This window comes from Oncorhynchus nerka, linkage group LG3 (assembly GCF_034236695.1).
Source record: "Oncorhynchus nerka isolate Pitt River linkage group LG3, Oner_Uvic_2.0, whole genome shotgun sequence".
NCBI classification, from domain to species: Eukaryota; Metazoa; Chordata; class Actinopteri; order Salmoniformes; family Salmonidae; genus Oncorhynchus; species Oncorhynchus nerka.
Genome location: NC_088398.1, coordinates 21,916,342 through 21,935,641, shown reverse-complemented (window position 1 = coordinate 21,935,641; position 19,300 = coordinate 21,916,342). Strand labels below are relative to the sequence as shown.

Here is a 19,300-nt window from a genome sequence, read left to right as displayed (position 1 = left end):
GGGGTATAAAGACGCTGGTGAGCACTTGAATTCAGATCGTTCAACTACTAGGAGTATTCCCAAGTGTACTGTTTTGGATTGGAATCAATTGATCTTTGTTATTGTTAAAGGGCCTGTAAAGAGCAGCATCAGGGATTCTGTGGCAGATGAACAAATCTTAGCCGTGTGAGTCTGATGATCATACTCTGATATATTATATGTTGTTGAATATTACCCATATCATCATTTCATCTGAAGAGTACCCATACTGTTTGTGCCATGACAACAGTTTGTCAGTCAAGTGATAAAATAACCATCCTGTTTTCCTCAGTGGTGAGTTTGCTGTTCTGAAGCCAAAACTTCGACCAGCTAAATTGGGTCATTTTGAAGGATGTTCTGCTTTCCTCCTTTAACTCCTTCGTGAAATGGGTTCAACTCGACTGATAAACATGTGGGTTTCATAGCGTCAGCAGGAAACTGTGTATCTCAGAGGAAGGTTCGGCAGACCGGTGATCCCATCCAAAAAAAAAACGGTATCACTCAGGTAAGTCTATATGTACTTTCGATTTTCATTCGATTTAGAGTTCCGTTAATATAATATATAATACAATCTAACAGTACTGAGGCAAGAGCCACTGCTACATGATTGTTGTGTGCTCACATTGTCTCCCATGGGGGTTGCTATAACTCTGTCTATGTGTTTACAAGCCTAAAATTGATCTGCTAACAAGTCTAGCTTTGGGCTACAGGTGGTATGGAAAATGGGAATCAGCTATGAGCAGATGCAGGTTAGTGTCTGGGATTTTTAATTTTTTATGTATAGAAATAAATACAGTAAGTTAGCCTGTTGAAGTTGACATATTTCTGGACATGTGGATGTCTAGGTCTGGCTGAAATGGAGAAACTGGAAATATGGATGGTATAAGTGATAATTCCTTTCAGGCCATTATAGAGGAGATTCTGGAGGAGAATGGATAGAACGCAATGAGGAATGACCAGGGTGCAACGGGGACAAACATGTGACCTCCATCCTTATATATCATATCTTTATTAGCATGCTAGTGTTTTCCAGTCACACTGTTGAAGTGGGCTAGCACTACATTTCTTTGAGAGGCTGATAACCTTGATACACAGTCTACATAAAGGGGAAGTGTTTCATGACAGGCTCAAACAGAGACAAATAGGGTCAGAGTACTGATTTCGGGCAAAAGAAAGCATCCATACTTCTCTATAACATATGCATATTAGACTATTTATGGCCTAAGACGTTGAAACTGTATGGTTACTTGGAGTTTTTCCTCTTTGTGTTTGCACTGAGCTAATGTACTCATGCATTGATCATAAATCTATACCGTTTCTATGGTCTTTCTCAGTGGGTTGCTGTTGTGTGATTATTTTGTGATCTCTCTCTCGCTCAGGTTACACTTTCTTTAACTCTAAGTAGACTCAGGATTTTACTGCTTTATTTCTAGTATTAAATTGCAGAATCACACATCAGACGGCATGTTCCTAATGTCTCTATACAATGACTTGTTTGTTGTTGTTGAGGACTTTTGCACAGTTAAGTAGTCTACTTCCAGATGGTATTCTATGTTAAACGTTATTAATTGTACATTTTAATTTGTTTCTCAACAGCTATGCTTTGAGGAAATCTCAGATGAAGATCGATGCACTTTCTACCTACGTTTAACTTTTAACAGACCGGTATTCGTGTACTCAGGTCTGTGTGTTAATAGACACTTTTGCATGTATTTCCATTACATGGGAAATAAATATATTGCTGTGGAGAAACCTGTTTTGTATGTCTGGCTTTAGATTATTGAGCCACTCTTGAATATTTCATATCGTTATTGTGTTTATACAGTAATGAGTGTAATTCTCTACAAAGACCACAAGGGGCAGTATCAACCTTTGTATGGAGTATTGGCTCCTGTCAAGATTTTTTTAAACAAAATGAATCGGACACACCCAGGTTATATATAGTTCCAAGACTTTAATAGACCAATAACTATCTGAAATAGGATTATAATCAATATCACAAAAAAGCACCATGCCGTTCATCATAGAGATAAACATAACCATACAATGGTATGAAGAATATATGTTGACATGGTGAGAGTAATAGCACTTACTTAACAAAGCCAATCATGCAAGACTTTAAATAATGGAAACGTGAACCCCCTTACTTTAGAGTAGGTACCTGTTTTAAAATCTCTCGTACATTTGTGACCTACACACACCCAGTAATAACCTCCGAAAAATGCATCCCTTTTTGAGAGTTAAACTGAATCCATATCATGCATATTGTCATGCCTTGCCCCTGTGTCACACCACAATGGAATGTCTAGTCACAATTCACATGAATCCCACTCCCATCCGTATAGAAAGGCTCTCTGTGTGAGGTTAATATGTTAAGCTACTCTCTAGTACTGCAATGCACTGTATGTATTTAAACCATCTTCTAAGCACCTTATGATACTGACCAACACACAGGCTGGTCCTGTTGTATCTCCAGTCACGTCCAGTTATGAGTATTCTCTTTGCTCTCTGTACATTTACATTTAAGTCATTTAGCAGACGCTCTTATCCAGAGCGACTTACAAATTGTGTACGTCACAACTAAGTTCTGTGGCATGGTTCTATTTACAATTCCCTTTATATAACTCTGAATACACTGTTTTCACTGGTATTGTTCACATTTCACCATCCTCATAATTTCCTTTCTGGGACATCCCATTGGAGGTATATTTTTCATTTTAGTAAGGTTTTCAAGCAAACAGGCTGGTGTCTATGTACTGTGTGGACATGGAGAGTGTGTGTGTGTGATGTTCTTGTCTGCTCTCTGCTCCTCCTCAGAATGCTTCTGCTTCTCCAGGTTCTCCATCTCCTCCAGCATCTCCTGGATAAGAGGAGGCATGGAACCTGGGATCTCCATCTTCAACGTCACCACTCGCTCAGCTCCTGTGTAATTAGAATGGAAAATGTAAATGACACTTTATAGAGTAATAGAAGTGTTTCTTAACTCTTTCACTCTCATGAGAGGCACATTTCCTTTATTTGTTCCTATTTAACCCACCTCCACCCAGCATGTCTGAAAGGATTTTTACACTGACTAGGCTTGTTGCCCACACCGACATCCACAGGTCACCCCTGATTTTCTACTTCTTTCTTTACACTACATCCTTCAATTAGCATTGGATGTGGTTGGATGTGCACTGGTGTTGTAAAATCACAATATGCCATAACACCTGGTTATAACAGTCATGAAGCCAAGCCAACAGACTAAGGTCAAAGTAAGTGTCATGGCTGATAGGGAGTTGACCTCTAACCTTTGGCGCTGATGCTGCGCAGGTCGGTTATCTTCATGAGGACCTTGGGGAACATAAGGGGCATGCTGGGCCGGCGTTTACGGGAGTAGATCTTCAAGGCCTCCAGTAAGGGCTCTTGCAGGACCTCCACCTTAGACGGCTCCTCCAGGTCCTGGCGGTCTGACACAGGAGAGACATTGTCAGTGTGACACCGACACATCATTCATCTGCTAATTCAGCTCATATCTAGTTTGTGTGACAACACGCAAAATCTAAGGTAACTGAACTAAATGACTATCGCCCCGTTGTACTCACTTCTGTCATCATGAAGCGCTTTGAGAGACTAGTCAAGGATCATATCACCTCCACCCTACCTGATACCCTAGACCTACTCCAATTTGCTTACCTCCCCAATAGGTCCATTGACGATGCAATCGCCATCACACTGCCCTATCCCATCTAGAGGAATACCTATGTAAGAATGCTGTTCATTGATTATAGCTCAGAATTTAACGCCATAGTACCATCCAAACTCGTCATTAAGCTTGAGCCCCTGGGTCTCGACCCCGCCCTGTGCAACTGGGACCTGGACTTCTGACGTGGCGCCCCCAGGTGGTGAGGGTAGGTAACAACATCTCCATCCCGCTGATCCTCAACACTGGGGCCCCATAAGGGTGCGTTCTCAGTCCCCTCCTGTACTCCCTGTTCACCCATGACTGCGTGGACATGCACGCTTCCAACTCAATCATCAAGTTTGCAGACGACATTACAGTGGTAGGCTTGATTACCAACAACGACAAGACGACCTACATGGAGGAGGTGAGGGCTCGGAGAGTGTGGTGTCAGGAAAATAATTTCTCACTCAACGTAAAAAAAACAAAGGAGATCATGGACTTCAGGAAACAGCAGAGGGAGCACCCCCCCATCCACATTGACGGCACAGTAGTGAAGCTGAAACTGAAATGGTCCAACCACACAGACAGCGTGGTGAAGAACAACAGCGCCTCTTCAACCTCAGGAGGCAGAAGAAATTTGGCCTGTCACCTAAAACACTCACAAACTTTTACAGATGCACAATTGAGAGCATCCTGTCGGGCTGTATCACCGCCTGGTACGGCAACTGCACCGCCTTCAACCGCAAGGCTCTCCAGAGGGTAGTGCGGTCTGCACAACGCATCACCGGGGGCAAACTACCTGCCCTCCAGGACACCTACACCAGCCGATGTTACAGGAAGGCCATAAAGATCATCAAGGACAACCACCACCCGAGCCACTGCCTGTTCACCCCGCTATCATCCAGAAGGCGAGGTCAGTACAGGTGCATCAAAGCAGGGACCGAGAGACTATCTCAAGGCAATCAGACTGTTAAACAGCCATCACTAACATTGAGTGGCTGCTGCTAACATACTGACTCAAATCTCTGGCCACTTAAATAAATGGATTTAATAAAGGTATCACTAGTCACTTTAAACAATGCCACTTTATATAATGTTTACATACCCTACATTACTCATCTAATATGTATATACTGTACTCTATACCATCTACTGCATCTTGCCTATGCCGCACGGCCATCGCTCATCCATATATTTTTATGTACATATTCTTATTCATTCCTTTACACTTGTGTGTATTAGGTAGTGGTTGTGAATTTGTTAGATTACTTGTTAGATATTACTGCATGGTCAGAACTAGAAGCACAAGCATTTCGCTACACTCACATTAACATCTGCTAACCATGTGTATGTGACCAATAAAAGTTGATTTGATTTGATATATGTATAATTGAACTACACCCACAGAAACTTATATACACAAAAACGACAGTGAGGTTAATTTATTCGAGTAAATAGTTTCAAATAAGTGTACTAAAAGTACATCCATTCATAAAACAAAAAAAAAGATTGTTTAATAAAAACGTTATGCCTGTACTGAAGCTATGGATAGTTGCAGTACCTCCAGACACCAGGCAGATGGCGCTGAGGAGGCCACTTTCTGTGTCATCCATCTCCAAGGGCAGCAGCTGGCCGGCGAAGGTGAACACCTGGTCTGTGAGCGGGCCAAAGCCAGCGTTGTGGATCTGTGTACGGGTCAAGGTCAGCCCGTCTGAGAAGGTCATAGTGTCCTGGTCAGGAGTGTACCTTGTACAGATCCGCAGAATCTACAGGAGACATAAGGGGTAGTATAGAGAGTACAGAAAGGGACAGTATAGTCAGTATAGAAAAAGGCAATGGTGAGATACATGTTCAAGAAGAGGGGGATGGAAATTAAAATACAAAAGACATGAAAGACAGTTCAGGCAAAAAAAGCGAGAGAAGTATAGAGGTAAAACACAAACCTACATCTAGTCTGCATAAGAAAAAATGATCACGTCGAGAGATAGAGAAAGACCGATCAAGTAGAGAGAGATAGAGAAAGAGAGACAGATCAGGTAGAGAGAGATAGAGAAAGCGATAGACATATCAGGTAGAGAGAGATAGAGAAAGAGAGACAGATCAGGTAGAGAGAGATAGAGAAAGCGATAGACATATCAGGTAGAGAGAGATAGAGAAAGATAGATAGATCAGGTCGAAAGAGATAGAGAAAGAGATAGACAGATCAGGTAGAGAGAAAGAGATAGACAGATCAGGTAGAGAGAGATAGATAGATCAGGGCAAGAGAGAAAGGGATAGATAGATCAGGTAGAGAGAGATAGGGAAAGAGATAGAGAAAGATAGATCAGGTAGAAAGAGATAGACAGATCAGGTAGAGAGAGATAGAGAAAAATAGATCAGGTAGAAAAGATAGATAGATCAGGTAGAGAGATAGAGAAAGACTCCTTAAAAACTCCTCCAAAATTCCTTAAAAAAACATTTGTAGCTTAAATAACGCTACATCATAGCAAGGCACTGAGTCAAGTTTCACAAACGGCCTAAATCACCATCAATCTGCACAGTAATTATCCCTGCACGCCTCATTAGAAACCACCTCAGTAATGTAAAATAAACATGATAACGCTTTGATTTCAGATTAAAGATTTCCCGTCGAGAAAATAGAGCCGTGAGTGAATCACCATGGTGCAGCTAGTGAGAATCTACCAACCTTTGATGGTGCTGGAGAAGCACAGAGTTGACAATGAAAACCAGAAGATATGGGGAGATGAAAGAGAATAAAACATGCCTTCAGCAGTAACACTCTGTTACAACCCACCACCACTGTGTCTGTCTTCAGCACAAACGTATGCTGAGACAATGTGACAGCAGATCCATAGTGTCTGCCCCAAACAGCACACTGTGGCTGATAGTCAATGTAACAGCAGGTCTATAGTGACTGAACCGTTCCTGAACTCCACACAGGCCAGTTGATGAGGTGCCAGATGTGCTTTGGAGATGATGATGTGGCCGTACACACACATATACATCCCCTCACGCATACAGTATACACACACAAACGTACAGTACACACACATATACATCCCCTCACGCATACAGTATACACACACAAACGTACAGTACACACACATATACATCCCCTCACGCATACAGTATACACACACAAACGTACAGTACACACACACACACACACCACTCACCAGAATGTCCAGACAGGCCGCTTTGAGGAGGGTGATCTGGTCAGTTATAGTCAGGCCGGTGAAACCAGGAACCCGTTTGGCAAACTCCACAACCCTGATGATACATTTGGTGGCCAGCTCACTGAACTTATCCCACAGCCCCAGGTCCAACTGGATCCTAGTGTCTGAGCTTGAGTTCTACAGATGCATGGACGGGGGAGGGGGAGGGTAAAGGAGAGATTAGAGAATAGGGGGGAGGGATAGATAGAGGGAGGGAGAGAGAGGGGCAGGAAGACCGAGAGGGATGGGGATGAAGAGAGAGAAAATCATGAGAAAACAAAAAAGATAATTACTTGACACATTGGAAAGAATTTACAAAAAAACTGAGCAAACTAGAATGCTATTTGGCCCTAAACAGAGAGTACACAGTGGCAGAATACCTGACCACTGTGACTGACCAAAAATGAAGGAAATCTTTCACGATGTACAGACTCAGTGAGCATAGCCTTACTATTGAAAAAGGCTGCCAAAGGCAGACCCGGCTCTCAAGAGAAGACAGGCTATGTGCTCACTGCCCTCAAAATGAGGTGGAAACTGAGCTGCACTTCCTAACCTTCTGCCAAATGTATGAACATATTAGAGACACATATTTACCTCAGATTACACAGACCCACAAATAAATCAAAAACAAATCCAATTTTGATAAACTCCCATATCCACTGGGTGAAATTCCACAGTGCGCCATCACAGCAGCAACATTTGTGACATGTTGCCACAAGAAAAGGGCAACCAGTGAAGAACAAACACCATTGTAAATACAACCTATATTTATGTTTATTTATTTCCCCTTTCGGGGAACTATTTGCACATTGTTACAACATGGTATATAGACATAATATGACATTTGAAATGTTGTTATTATTTTGGAACTTTTGTGAATGTAATGTTTACTGTTACTGTTTAATTGTTTATTTCACTTTGGTGTATTATCTATTTCACTTGCTTTGGCAATGTAAACATATGTTTCCCATAACTAATACATTTAATTGAAAAGAAAGCAAGGAAAAGAAAAATAGTGAGAAAGAGAGAGATGTAGAGAGATGGAGAGAGAGAGATGTAGAGAGAGAGAGTGAGAGAGAGAGAGCGAGAGAGGTAGAGAGACGGAGAGAGAGAGATGTAGAGAGAGAGAGAGAGATTTATAGAGAGAGAGAGAGACAGAGAGAGAGAGAAAGAGAGAGGGAGAGATGTAGAGAGAGAGAGAGAGAGAGAGAGATGTAGAGCGAAAGAGAGAGAGAGAGCGAGAGAGAGATGTAGAGAGACAGAGAGAGAGATGTAGAGAGACAGAGAGAGAGATGTAGAGAGACAGAGAGAGAGAGAGAGAGAGAGAGATGTAGAGATACAGAGAGAGAGATGTAGAGACAGAGAGAGAGAGAGAGAGAGAGAGAGAGATGTAGAGAGACAGAGAGAGAGATGTAGAGAGACAGAGAGAGAGAGAGAGATGTAGAGAGAGAGAGAGAGCAATTAGTTCTAAGTATAATCTCAACATTACAACCAGTATAATCCATTTAGATGACTGGATTATGGTACAGGGATAGTGCTTCTGAGCCTCAACAGAGACAGACCTACCCACAGAATTAAATGGAAATCTATCCATGATACATGTAATATATACAGTTGAAGTCAGAAGTTTACATACACCTCAGCCAAATACATTTAAACTCAGATTTGTATAATTCCTGACATTTGATCCAAGTAAAAAATCCCTGTTTTAGGTCAGTTAGGATCACCACTTTATTTTAAAAATGTGAAATGAAAGGATAATAGTAGAGAGAATGATTTATTTCAGATTTGATTTCTTTCATCACATTCCCTGTTGGTCAGACGTTTACATACACTCAATTAGTATTTGGTAGCATTGGCTTTAAATTGTTTAACTTTGGTCAAACGTTTCGGGTAGCCTTCCACAAGCTTCCCACAATAAGTTGGGTGAATTTTGGCCCATTCTTCCTGACAGAGCTGGTGTAACTGAGTCAGGTTTGTAGGCCTCCTTGCTCGCACACACTTCAGTTCTGCCTACAAATTCTCTATAGGATTGAGGTCAGGGCTTTGTGATGGCCACTCCGATACCTTGACATTGTTGTCCTTAAGCCATTTTGCAACAACTTTGGAAGTATGCTTGAGGTCATTGTCCATTTGGAAGACCCATTTGCAACCAAGCTTTAACTTCCTGACTGATGTCTTGAGATGTTGCTACAATATATCCACATCATATTCCTCCCTCATGATGCCATCTATTTTGTGAAGTGCACCAGTACCTCCTGCAGCAAACCACCCCCACAACATGATGCTGCCACCCCCATACTTCACGGTTGGGATGGTATTCTTCGGCTTGCAAGCCTCCCCCTTTTTCCTCCAAACATAACAATGGTCATTATGACCAAACAGTTCTATTTTTGTTTCATCAGACCAGAGAACAATTCTCCAAAAAGTATGATCTTTGTCCCCAGTTGCAAACCGTAGTCTGGCTTTATTATGGCGGTTTTGGAGCAGTGGCTTCTTCCTTGCTGAGCAGCCTTTCAGGTTATGTCGATATAGGCCTCGTTTTACTGTGGATATTAGATACTTTTGTACCTGTTTCCTCCAGCATCTTCACAAGGTCCTTTGCTGTTGTTCTGGGATTGATTTGCACTTTTCGCACCAAAGTACGTTCATCTCTAGGAGACAGAATGCGTCTCCTTCCTGAGCGGTATGATGGCTGTGTGGTCCCATGGTGTTTATACTTGCGTACTATTGTTTGTACAAATGAACGTGGTACCTTCAGGTGTTTGGAAATTGCTCCCAAGGATGAACCAGACTTGTGGAGGTCTAGAATTTTTTTTCTGAGGTCTTGGCTGATTTCTTTTGATTTTCCCATGATGTCAAGCAAAGAGGCACTTGAAGGTAGGCCTTGAAATACATCCACAGGTACACCTCTAATAGACTCAAATGATGTCAATTAGCCTATCAGAAGCTTCAAAAGCCATGACATTATTTTCTGGAATTTTCCAAGCCGTTTAAAGGCACAGTCAACTTAGTGTATGTAAACTTCTGACCCACTGGAATTGTGATACAGTGAATTATAAGTGAAATAATATGTCTGTTAACAATTGTTGGAAAAATGACTTGTGTCACGCACAAAGTAGATGTCATAACCGAATTGCCAAAACTATAGTTTGTTAACAAGAAATTTGTGGAGTGGTTGAAAAATTGTATGTAAACTTCTGACTTCAACTGTATATATAGTGCCAACATGGCAGTGGTTGTTACTCACTGTAGTGTATTTGCCCAACTGGCAGAGGGAAGGGAAGGTCTCTCTATGAGCCCTACAGATTTTCTCCACTATACAGCCCAGTTCTGCTGTCAGCTCATATGTCTCGATGATGGTCATCTTGGGAGTCTCCTTCTTCTCCTTCCTCTTACTCCGGTCATTCCTGACAGCTGGGAAGAGAGGATGAAATATGAACGGAGATAACTCAAGAAAAAATGCGAAATTGAATTTGTTGCAATAGCTAAGTTGGTTGGATCATGGTGCTTGTAACACAATACCTCTGGTGTGATTTCCCTTGTGGGCAACACCTGCAGAATATATAGTAGGTGTTAACAGTAAAGAGTCTGTTAAAGGACCATATGTTTCTCAACAAGCCATGCACATTTACCAATGAGTGTCTTAAGTAATGTAAAATAGTCATGTTATACCTTCCACCTGATCTATAAATCACGTCAACGTACTTCAACCATTGGTTTTCAACACAGGCCACTCGTTTCACTGAGCCGGATCTCAGGGAGAGATCCATCTTATGCACCTGGTCTCCTCAGACAGGCACATTTACTGACAGATCTGTTCAGTAAATGGATAGTCTACTCTAGTCTGCCCTACTTCCTGCAATCATTGTGTAAAATCTTCCCTCTGGGCTGCATTACATACGAGTCAGTGACAACGGCAGACAATGGCACAGTAATATTAGAAGCCGTTACATTCCAGCCACAAGGCCACAAGGCTGATGCGTGTGCTGATGGATTTATGTATTGCTGACATGCTGGGTAGAAGAGTTGAATGACATTCAGAATAGCAGGCATCCATCACCATGACACCATCCCCCTACCCACAACAGAGATTGTATCTGGGTCAGTGCGCCTTCTGGGAAATGGTGTTTGAAGTGCTTTCATGTGTTGGACAGCGGAGGTGGAATTAGTTTTCTTGGAAAACGTTCGGACAGCAGAAGCATTGACATGATTAGACAGGTTTTTAGGTACGGTGCCTTCAGAAACTTTTCACACCCTTTGACGTTTTCCACATTTTTTTGAGTTAAAACTAACTCTGCGTGCAATAATCATTACACTTTGGATGAATCAATTACACCCAGTCACTGCAAAGATACAGGCGTCCTTGACAGCGTTGACGGAGAGGATGGAAACCGCTCAGGGATTTCACAATGAGGCTAATGGGGATTTGAGACCAGTTACAGAGTTTAATGGCTGTGATCGGAGAAAACTGAGGATGGATCAACAACATTGTAGTTACTCCAAACTACTAACCTAAATGACGGAGTGAAAAGAAGGAAACCTGTACAGAATAAAAATATTCCAAAACAGTCTCTAAGGGCTTTGCAAACCTGGATTGTACAATATTTGCACATTATTCTTTAAAAAATTCTTCATGTTCTGTCAAATTGGATGTTGATCATTGCAAGACAGAAATTTTCAAGTCTTGCCATAGATTTTCAAGACGATTTAAGTCAAATTACCCAGAAAGACTGTAATCGCCGCCAAAGGTATTTACTCAGGGGGTTGAATACTTATCTAATCAAAATATATGAGCATTTTATTTTCCATTAAGTAAAAAAACGTATTCTCTTACACTTTGACATTTCACATGATTTTGTGTAGATCCTTGACAAAAAAATGACAATTAAAGTTGCACTATGCAGAAAGTTACATATTGTCACAATCCATTTTAATTCCACTTTGTAACACACCAAAATGTGGGGGGAAATTAAGGGGTGTGAATACGTTCTGAAGGCACTGAGTATTTTGGGTAAGAGTTTTATGAAAGGGAATATTGCATAGCAGTGTTTAGCAGTTTTGGGGTATATTACAGAAGAGTTGGGCGCTGTTTAGAAATGCTGCTCTTCAGTGGTTGAATGGAGACACTCTGAAATATTATTGACACTTACACTCCCTGGACATGCCCGCGGCGAAGCACCTCTGTAGCCGGCAGTACTGACAGCGGTTCCTGGTGATCTTATTGATGATGCAGTTACTGTCCCGGTGGCACGTGTAAACCATGTTCTTCTGGACACTTCTACGGAAGAAACCCTGGGAGGCACCAACGGAAAGAATAATATGCTTTCAATAGAGAAGACATCTCCCTTGTACTTTCAGCTACCAGCAGTTAACATTCTACAGACGTCTGAAAGGAGCTCGAATGTCTTTGTAGGTGACGTAGTAGTGTTATTACATCACCCTCTGAATACATGTATCCTTCTAAAAATGAGGACCTTAAAGGCACACTTCGGGAATTTTGGTATCTACGATTTCATCTGACTCCGGGGATGTAGATAAAGGGCCTCATTGCCAAAATCCCCAAGTATCCCTTTAACATCAACATGTGCTTTCCATATGCAAAGAAGAAGAAAAAAACGACTTTTAAATACTTCATATATAATGAATGCCTGTTATCAAACAATCACAATGAAATTAGAGAAATAAAAAAACAACAGGCCAAATGCAACCAGAATCATGTTGTGAAACACGTCAATAGTATAGGGTGTAGCGGGGTAACACCACACATGTTGTTAAACACGTCAATAGTATAGGGTGTAGTGGGGTAACACCACACATGTTGTGAAACACGTCAATAGTATAGGGTGTAGCGGGGTAACACCACACATGTTGTGAAACACGTCAATAGTATAGGGTGTAGCGGGGTAACACCACACATGTTGTGAAACACGTCAATAGTATAGGGTGTAGCGGGGTAACACCACACATGTTGTGAAACACGTCAACAGTATAGGGTGTAGCGGGGTAACACCACACATGTTGTGAAACACGTCAATAGTATAGGGTGTAGCAGGGTAACACCACTCATGTTGTGAAACACGTCAATAGTATAGGGTGTAGCGGGGTAACACCACACATGTTGTGAAACACGTCAGTAGTATAGGGTGTAGCGGGGTAACACCACACATGTTGTGAAACACGTCAGTAGTATAGGGTGTAGCGGGGTAACACCACTCATGTTGTGAAACACGTCAATAGTATAGGGTGTAGCGGGGTAACACCACACATGTTGTGAAACACGTCAACAGTATAGGGTGTAGCAGGGTAACACCACACGTGTTGTGTCTGACGCACTGTCCTGTTCTTAGTCAGTCAATAGTATCCCGACACATGAGCAGTTTATCAGGGCCAAGATTCAGGCCCTTTAGTGATACTAGTATTTGCTCTGGGTAAACATGGCAGTCAAACAGTCCCTAGTGGCCTTGAGTCTACTCTTTAGGGTTAAAAACAGTAGGTTGAGTAACGTTACATAGTTGTAACAGAAGCTTTATTTTTTATTTGTAAGCCCCCTTCCCCGCAGGAGGCCTTTTGCCTTTTGGTTGGCCGTCATTGTAAATAAGAATCTGTTCTTAACTGACTTGCCTAGTTAATAAAGGTTAAATAAAAAAAATGTAAATACATCTATATGCTATATTTCTTTTGGAGTAAAAAAATATCTGATTTTTAATTTGAACATCTAAATAGATCTGCCAGGTCAGACCAATACGTGTATCAACAGACACCAACTGACATTTCTAAAGCATGCCATTTCCACTTTCGACCTGCTACAGTTGAGAAAACGAACAATCGACAAATCTCTTTCATGCAGCTCCTTATACGAGGTCCCCCTCCAGGGCAGGAGAGATGAGCTCCATTCTCACGTTCTGCACTAAACTGTCAGCGGGAAAACTCTGTAACTAACGGCACTTCTCATCTCTAACACAGATGTGATCTCACACTTAATCTATAATTAGGATCATTGCCTTTCATCTTGTTCTGAAAGACGCTGAGGAGAGAATGTCATCTGTAGTCATGGTCTCCTCCATGCTCTTGGTATTGTTCACAGTGCTGCCCATCAATTATTTACCTTCTCTCTGTGGAGCCTTCTGTTGCCTGAGCGTTCAGCTCGCGCGAAGGGCCAATCGGCCTAGCTTTCATGAACAATTGTGTTAACACCTACTCACTATAGCTCACTGCCATGGACCATCAAAGGGTGATAGAGGGGGGGACATTTGAGAACCCCAGAGAATAGTGGGAATCGTGTGTGTGTGTGTGGTGTTTGTTGCAGTTTCTCGCATTACATATCCACATCCCAGGTAAATTAGGTCTGGGATTGAACTCCAAAGTAGAAATGAACATGCTGAATACGTTGAAACCGCTGAAGAAATAAAAGTGGAATTTATTAATCATTTGAGCAGTCAGATGGTTTTTGCGATATGTACATGGCCAGTCTGGTCCCTTACCTTACAGCCCTCACAAGCACTGACGCCATAGTGGTAGCCTGAGGACTTGTCTTGGCACACGAAGCAGGGTTTGTAGGTGCGAGGAGGGGGCAGAGGTGAGAGAGGACTGGCGAACAGGTCCTCTGAGCTGGAGCTCTGGGTTTCCACAGCTGCTGACACACAGGAGGGATAGAGGTAGAAAGGAAGTGAGGGAGAGAGAGAGGGATGATGAGGCGCTGGGAAGAATGACAGGCACTGAGAGTTGGGAGTGAGATGAGGGCTGCCACTGCATAAACTCTAAAATGGCCTCCTTTCCTTGTCGCCTTTCTATCATAAGCTGTGACTGAGTTTTCATCATTTTTCTGTCACTTTAATTCACAAAAATCTCTACCGTGGAGACAAGGAGGAAAGCTGGGAGAAGGAGAAAATTCCAATGCAGCTGCTGAAAATGCGGTCATACATCGAATTTATGTAGCTTAATGTTCTTCAAACAGTAACGCGTTGAAGTAAAACAGTATTTAATCCCTAAAAACTGTTGAAATATCAAACAAATTGGATTATGTCTTTGGGCCTCCTCTTTTATATTCGAGGACCAACAGTTATTTCTATGGTCAGTAAACATTCTGCAAAGTGACTACGCAACATAGCATTCAATCCATTTTTTTTGTTTTTTTCAACCAAACAAATAACAGAAAAGTGCTTGGGCATCTTTGATGTTTCATTAGTATACGAATACTAATTTCTACGGCCGGTAAACATTGTACTGAGGAACTCAGCCACAGAACTATCTCTATGAAAAAACGAATCGCGAATTTACTGTAGCTGAGCTGATAACACAGATCATGTCAGCCCACAGTGCCAAGTCCACTTGTGTTCCCGAGGACATGTTGAGGCCTTGTGTTGATAGGCATGTCTGACCGAGATAATGTTCAGGTTTTCTTTTCAGACTTCTGTGTCGTTCCTTTTCACAGAGAGAGCAAAAGGGTGAAGAAGAGGCCAGATACAGTCATACTATTCCAATGCCATACTTTGTGGGAAAATGACGACAGCAGACACTCTTAAGACATCTCTTCAGTTTTATAGAGTCTCCGCTGTGACAGGGCAAGCATCCCTGCTGGCTTCTTATCACCTCTACCATAAAAGCACATAGTGCCAGATCAGTGGCAGATCACTAAAAAAAGGCAAATTGAGGGGACAAAAATAGAAAATGTCCTTATATCCATCCCCTTGAACCCGTGGCCTCCAGTTGAACCTACCCTCGCCGGGTCAAACAAGAGAACACACCCATTAGCAAGTATTCTCTCCACTGCGAAACAATGGTGGCGCATGCCACAAGATCAACTGACTGATGATGAAGCAGTGGAATATTAAGCTAGACTAAGTGGTTTGGAGGGGGAGGGAGGTGCTCATCCACATTTATTAACAGAGAAACTGGTAACGAGTAAAGTTTGAAGATGTGTGCCACAATCTGCTTCCACTATGTCAAAAGAAAGTCACTTTCTCTGCGCGCCATCACAATGCTATCCCAATGCTATCACAATGCCATCCCAATGCTATCACAATGCTATCACAATTCTATCACAATGCTATCCCAATGCTATCACAATGCTATCACAATGCCATCCCAATGCTATCACAATGCTATCACAATTCTATCACAATGCTATCCCAATGCTATCACAATGCTATCACAATGCCATCCCAATGCTATCACAATGCTATCACAATTCTATCACAATGCTATCCCAATGCTATCACGCTCTCACTGAGGTCTTTTGGGGGACTTTTAGGGCTGGATGCTGAAAGTAAAGGCAATCTGTAGTGAGGGAATGTCTATGTGTTGTGAGTAGGTCAATTCCTCAGTGAAATCCAAACACCCTTAACATTACACTTGTAAACAGGAACAATAATTATAGTCATTAGGATATCAGCACTGGCCATACAACATGAATGTACTCGCAGAATAGCCAAAGTGATGAACGAGGTAAATATATGATTGTTTTCCAACAACTACTTTGCTGTGGGTGAGACAAGCCAAGCAGTCTGAGTCTCGTCTGACAGGAGGTCAGGGTTAGGTGACCGTTGGTGACCGTCCACCGAACCCTCGGTGACCTCCAGTGACCGCTGACCACATTGGCTGTGCTTCGGTTGAGATGCTCCTCCATCTACAAACACTGAGCGCTGCCAGAGAAGGTCTAATGTTGTAACTAGCTTTGGTGCTGCCTTCAAAATGCTTTTGATATCGCAGAAAATATAAGGACCATAATGTCGTGTGAAGCCCTTGAGGCTGACTGTCAGAAGCACACCGGTGTTGGCTAAATGAAAACCTCCGAAGAGACAGCTAGATCAACCATCAGATAGAGGAAACCAAAGGTATCTGATTGGAATTTGACTTCCTAATCGGATCTGTAAATATCAACAACAAGTTGAGGAAATGGTCTCCCGAGTGGCGCAGCGGTCTAAGGCACTGCTTCTCAGTGCTAGTGGAGTCACTACAGACCATGGTTTGATTCCAGGCTGTATCACAACCGGCTGTGATTGGGAGTCCCATAGGGCGGCGCACAATTGGCCCAGCGTCGTCCGGGTTTGGCCGGGGTAGGCAGTCATTGTAAATAAGAATTTGTTCTTAACTGACTTGCCTAATTAAATAAAGGTAAAATACAACATTTAATAAAGAGGGACAGTGACTGTAGTAGGTGACAACAGAGGCGTGACAAGTCAAATAAGAGTGCAGATTTTATGGCCAATTCATTATCAATGGGTTCACTGTAATAATCCATGTATGATTGATTTAGGATAACAAGTAAGTATACTGACTGACTGCACAACGGTGAATAACAACAATATTGGCATATTCCTTTGCTATAAAGCCACAATCTGTCCCCCCCCCCCCCCCCCCCAGCCAAATAGCAGCCCTGTCACTTGGTTTGCTATAAAGCTGAGGGATTGGGGCTGGAGAAATGTAACCACTCTCTGATTATCAATGAATCTATGGATGCAAGACCTGACAGTTATATCAACATTATAGTTTGAAACATATTTTGAACTATACATTGTTTACAAAGGCGTTATTTACAAATGGAGTAAAAAAGCAACCTTATATTTTGGGTTATAGAGGTGTAATACACTTGCACTGAACGCATTAGGCATTTATAAATTATTCTTCAAGATTCAATGGGTATCATTAATTGAAATGACCATAAAAATCAGTAAATATTGCAGACCGCACCTTTAACTTTCACGTGTAGCCTACATAAATGCTGTTGTGTGTTATTTTTTGTTTAAGCTTGATTTTACTGTGCAGGCTTCTGTATTGAATTTGATGTAGGCCCTATATCTGAAATAATTGTATCATTTTTGTTGATTTGAACTAGATATGACATCAATGACATATTCAGAAAGATATATGAATAAATGCCATCGAACTACAGCCTCTGGAAAAAAAGATGGTAGCCTGCATACAACATGACCTAAATAAATATGTTTACATTGTCTTTGGATTAAAGATGCAATGATACAGGACTGCACAGGGAACAGTTTAGGCTACAATGTACGAACAATTGACGCAAGGAATAGGCTATATTATAAACAGTGCATCAAAGGTGTGAGAAGAAGATACAACTGGATATATCATGTCATGTCCCACGTTCAGTCTTTCAAACAAATACTTCGATTTAGTAAAGAGTAAAACAGTTGGCAACTGAGGGATTATTACTTAAACCCTTAAATAGACAAAATAAAAATAAAGCTTCACCTACATTGCGCGACCCGATGAACTTGCCAATCCGTTTCTGTTAGTCCAGTGAAGCATGCGGTTTGAGATGGTTCCAGGAGCATACAAGGACTTGCAGTATAGAAGTCCAGCGTTTCCCCTGGACCAACTGCGAGAAAATCCATATAGTCAAACATGGTTTTCTATAACATTAGTGTAAGGCCGAGTCCTTATCAAGATGCGTCAGGATCTAAAGAAATTGAACAAATGGAATGCAACTGTCCTTAATTCTCACGCCCAAGTAGGATTCTGTTTTCCCTCTCAGTCAAGCGTATGATGGACATTTTTGTTCAAAGTTTGTAATTGACCAAAATTATATTTTATTCATTTGAGTCGATGCAAAAATATCTACAGTTGTATGCGGGCGCCGAGAGAAGATTTCCATCGATGGATTCATTCAAAAAATATTTGCGTCCATCGCGCGCAGGGGGCACAGCAAAATAGTCCGTCCCTGTGAAAACCCGACAAAAACAGAATAGTAGGCTATTTTACATAACAAAGTTTGTTTTGGAGTTCTTAGCTCCCATTTATTGACGAATGGGTTATGTTGTCTCTACACAACCACTTCATACTAGTTATGTCACAGGGACGGATTGAATTACCTAATATATGCGGGTGAACTTTCCATGAACCTTTTTGGCGGCCGCTAACCTGCAAATGACCCAAACACTGTCTGACATCACCAAGTACAATGATTCCCTCACCAGACGAGATAAGACGACAATATTTTGTGTGCGCTTAGGTAGAATGTTAGGTAAATGGTAGTAGAAATACAGTGTGCGAGCAAGTTGTATGATTCTGACTTTCTTCATTGATTTCACACGTTTTACTGATTATTGAAATGGCATGTATATTTGGGAAGTCTGACACGATAGAATATAATGAAATACAACAGAACAGAATAATATAAAATAGATACTTGGAAAAACACACTTTTCAAAATGTAGGCTATCTAGCATCCATGTGCAATCATCTAAATCTCACCCTGTGAGTAAGTGGAAGCTAGGCTGTCTTGCCTATCTGGAAGGTAGGCCTAATAGTAATGAACTAGGCCCTACTCTTTTGTTCCACAGTAAAGCCAATTGCGTAATCTATACTTAAAAATTGAACTAAATGTTTCTGTAAGTGTACATCTTGGGTGGGTGAGATAGATAAGCAGTTCAAAGAT

At 41.7% G+C, this 19,300-nt stretch overlaps 1 protein-coding gene across 2 annotated transcripts; it reads right to left on the bottom strand.

Moving 5' to 3' along the window:
- Positions 1-1,952: 1,952 nt before the first annotated feature.
- Positions 1,953-18,722, bottom strand: LOC115104628 (retinoic acid receptor beta-like). Of its 2 annotated transcripts, XM_029625985.2 has the most exons (9): positions 18,119-18,722; positions 14,382-14,530; positions 12,051-12,192; positions 10,423-10,452; positions 10,148-10,314; positions 6,859-7,035; positions 5,244-5,448; positions 3,309-3,467; positions 1,953-2,940 (listed from the first exon to the last, which is right to left on the bottom strand). In XM_029625985.2, exons 1-9 carry the CDS (start codon positions 18,267-18,269, stop codon positions 2,768-2,770), a joined length of 1,353 nt encoding a protein of 450 aa, XP_029481845.2. In that variant the 5' UTR covers positions 18,270-18,722; the 3' UTR covers positions 1,953-2,767. The 2 variants fall into 2 exon arrangements, with proteins under 2 accessions (XP_029481845.2, XP_029481852.2); XM_029625992.2 differs by lacking the exon at positions 10,423-10,452.
- Between the last annotated feature and the right edge of the window lie 578 nt (positions 18,723-19,300).

Coding starts and splice junctions, on each gene's coding strand:
- LOC115104628 (XM_029625985.2), bottom strand. CDS start 18,269: ATGTTTGACTATATGGATTTTCTCGCAGTTGGTCCAGGGGAAACGCTG. Junction 7,036..10,147: donor AGTTGGGCAAATACACTACA/GTGAGTAACAAC, acceptor ATGCATCTGTAG/AACTCAAGCTCAGACACTAG. Junction 5,449..6,858: donor CGGCCTGTCTGGACATTCTG/GTGAGTGGTGTG, acceptor TGTCTCCTGTAG/ATTCTGCGGATCTGTACAAG.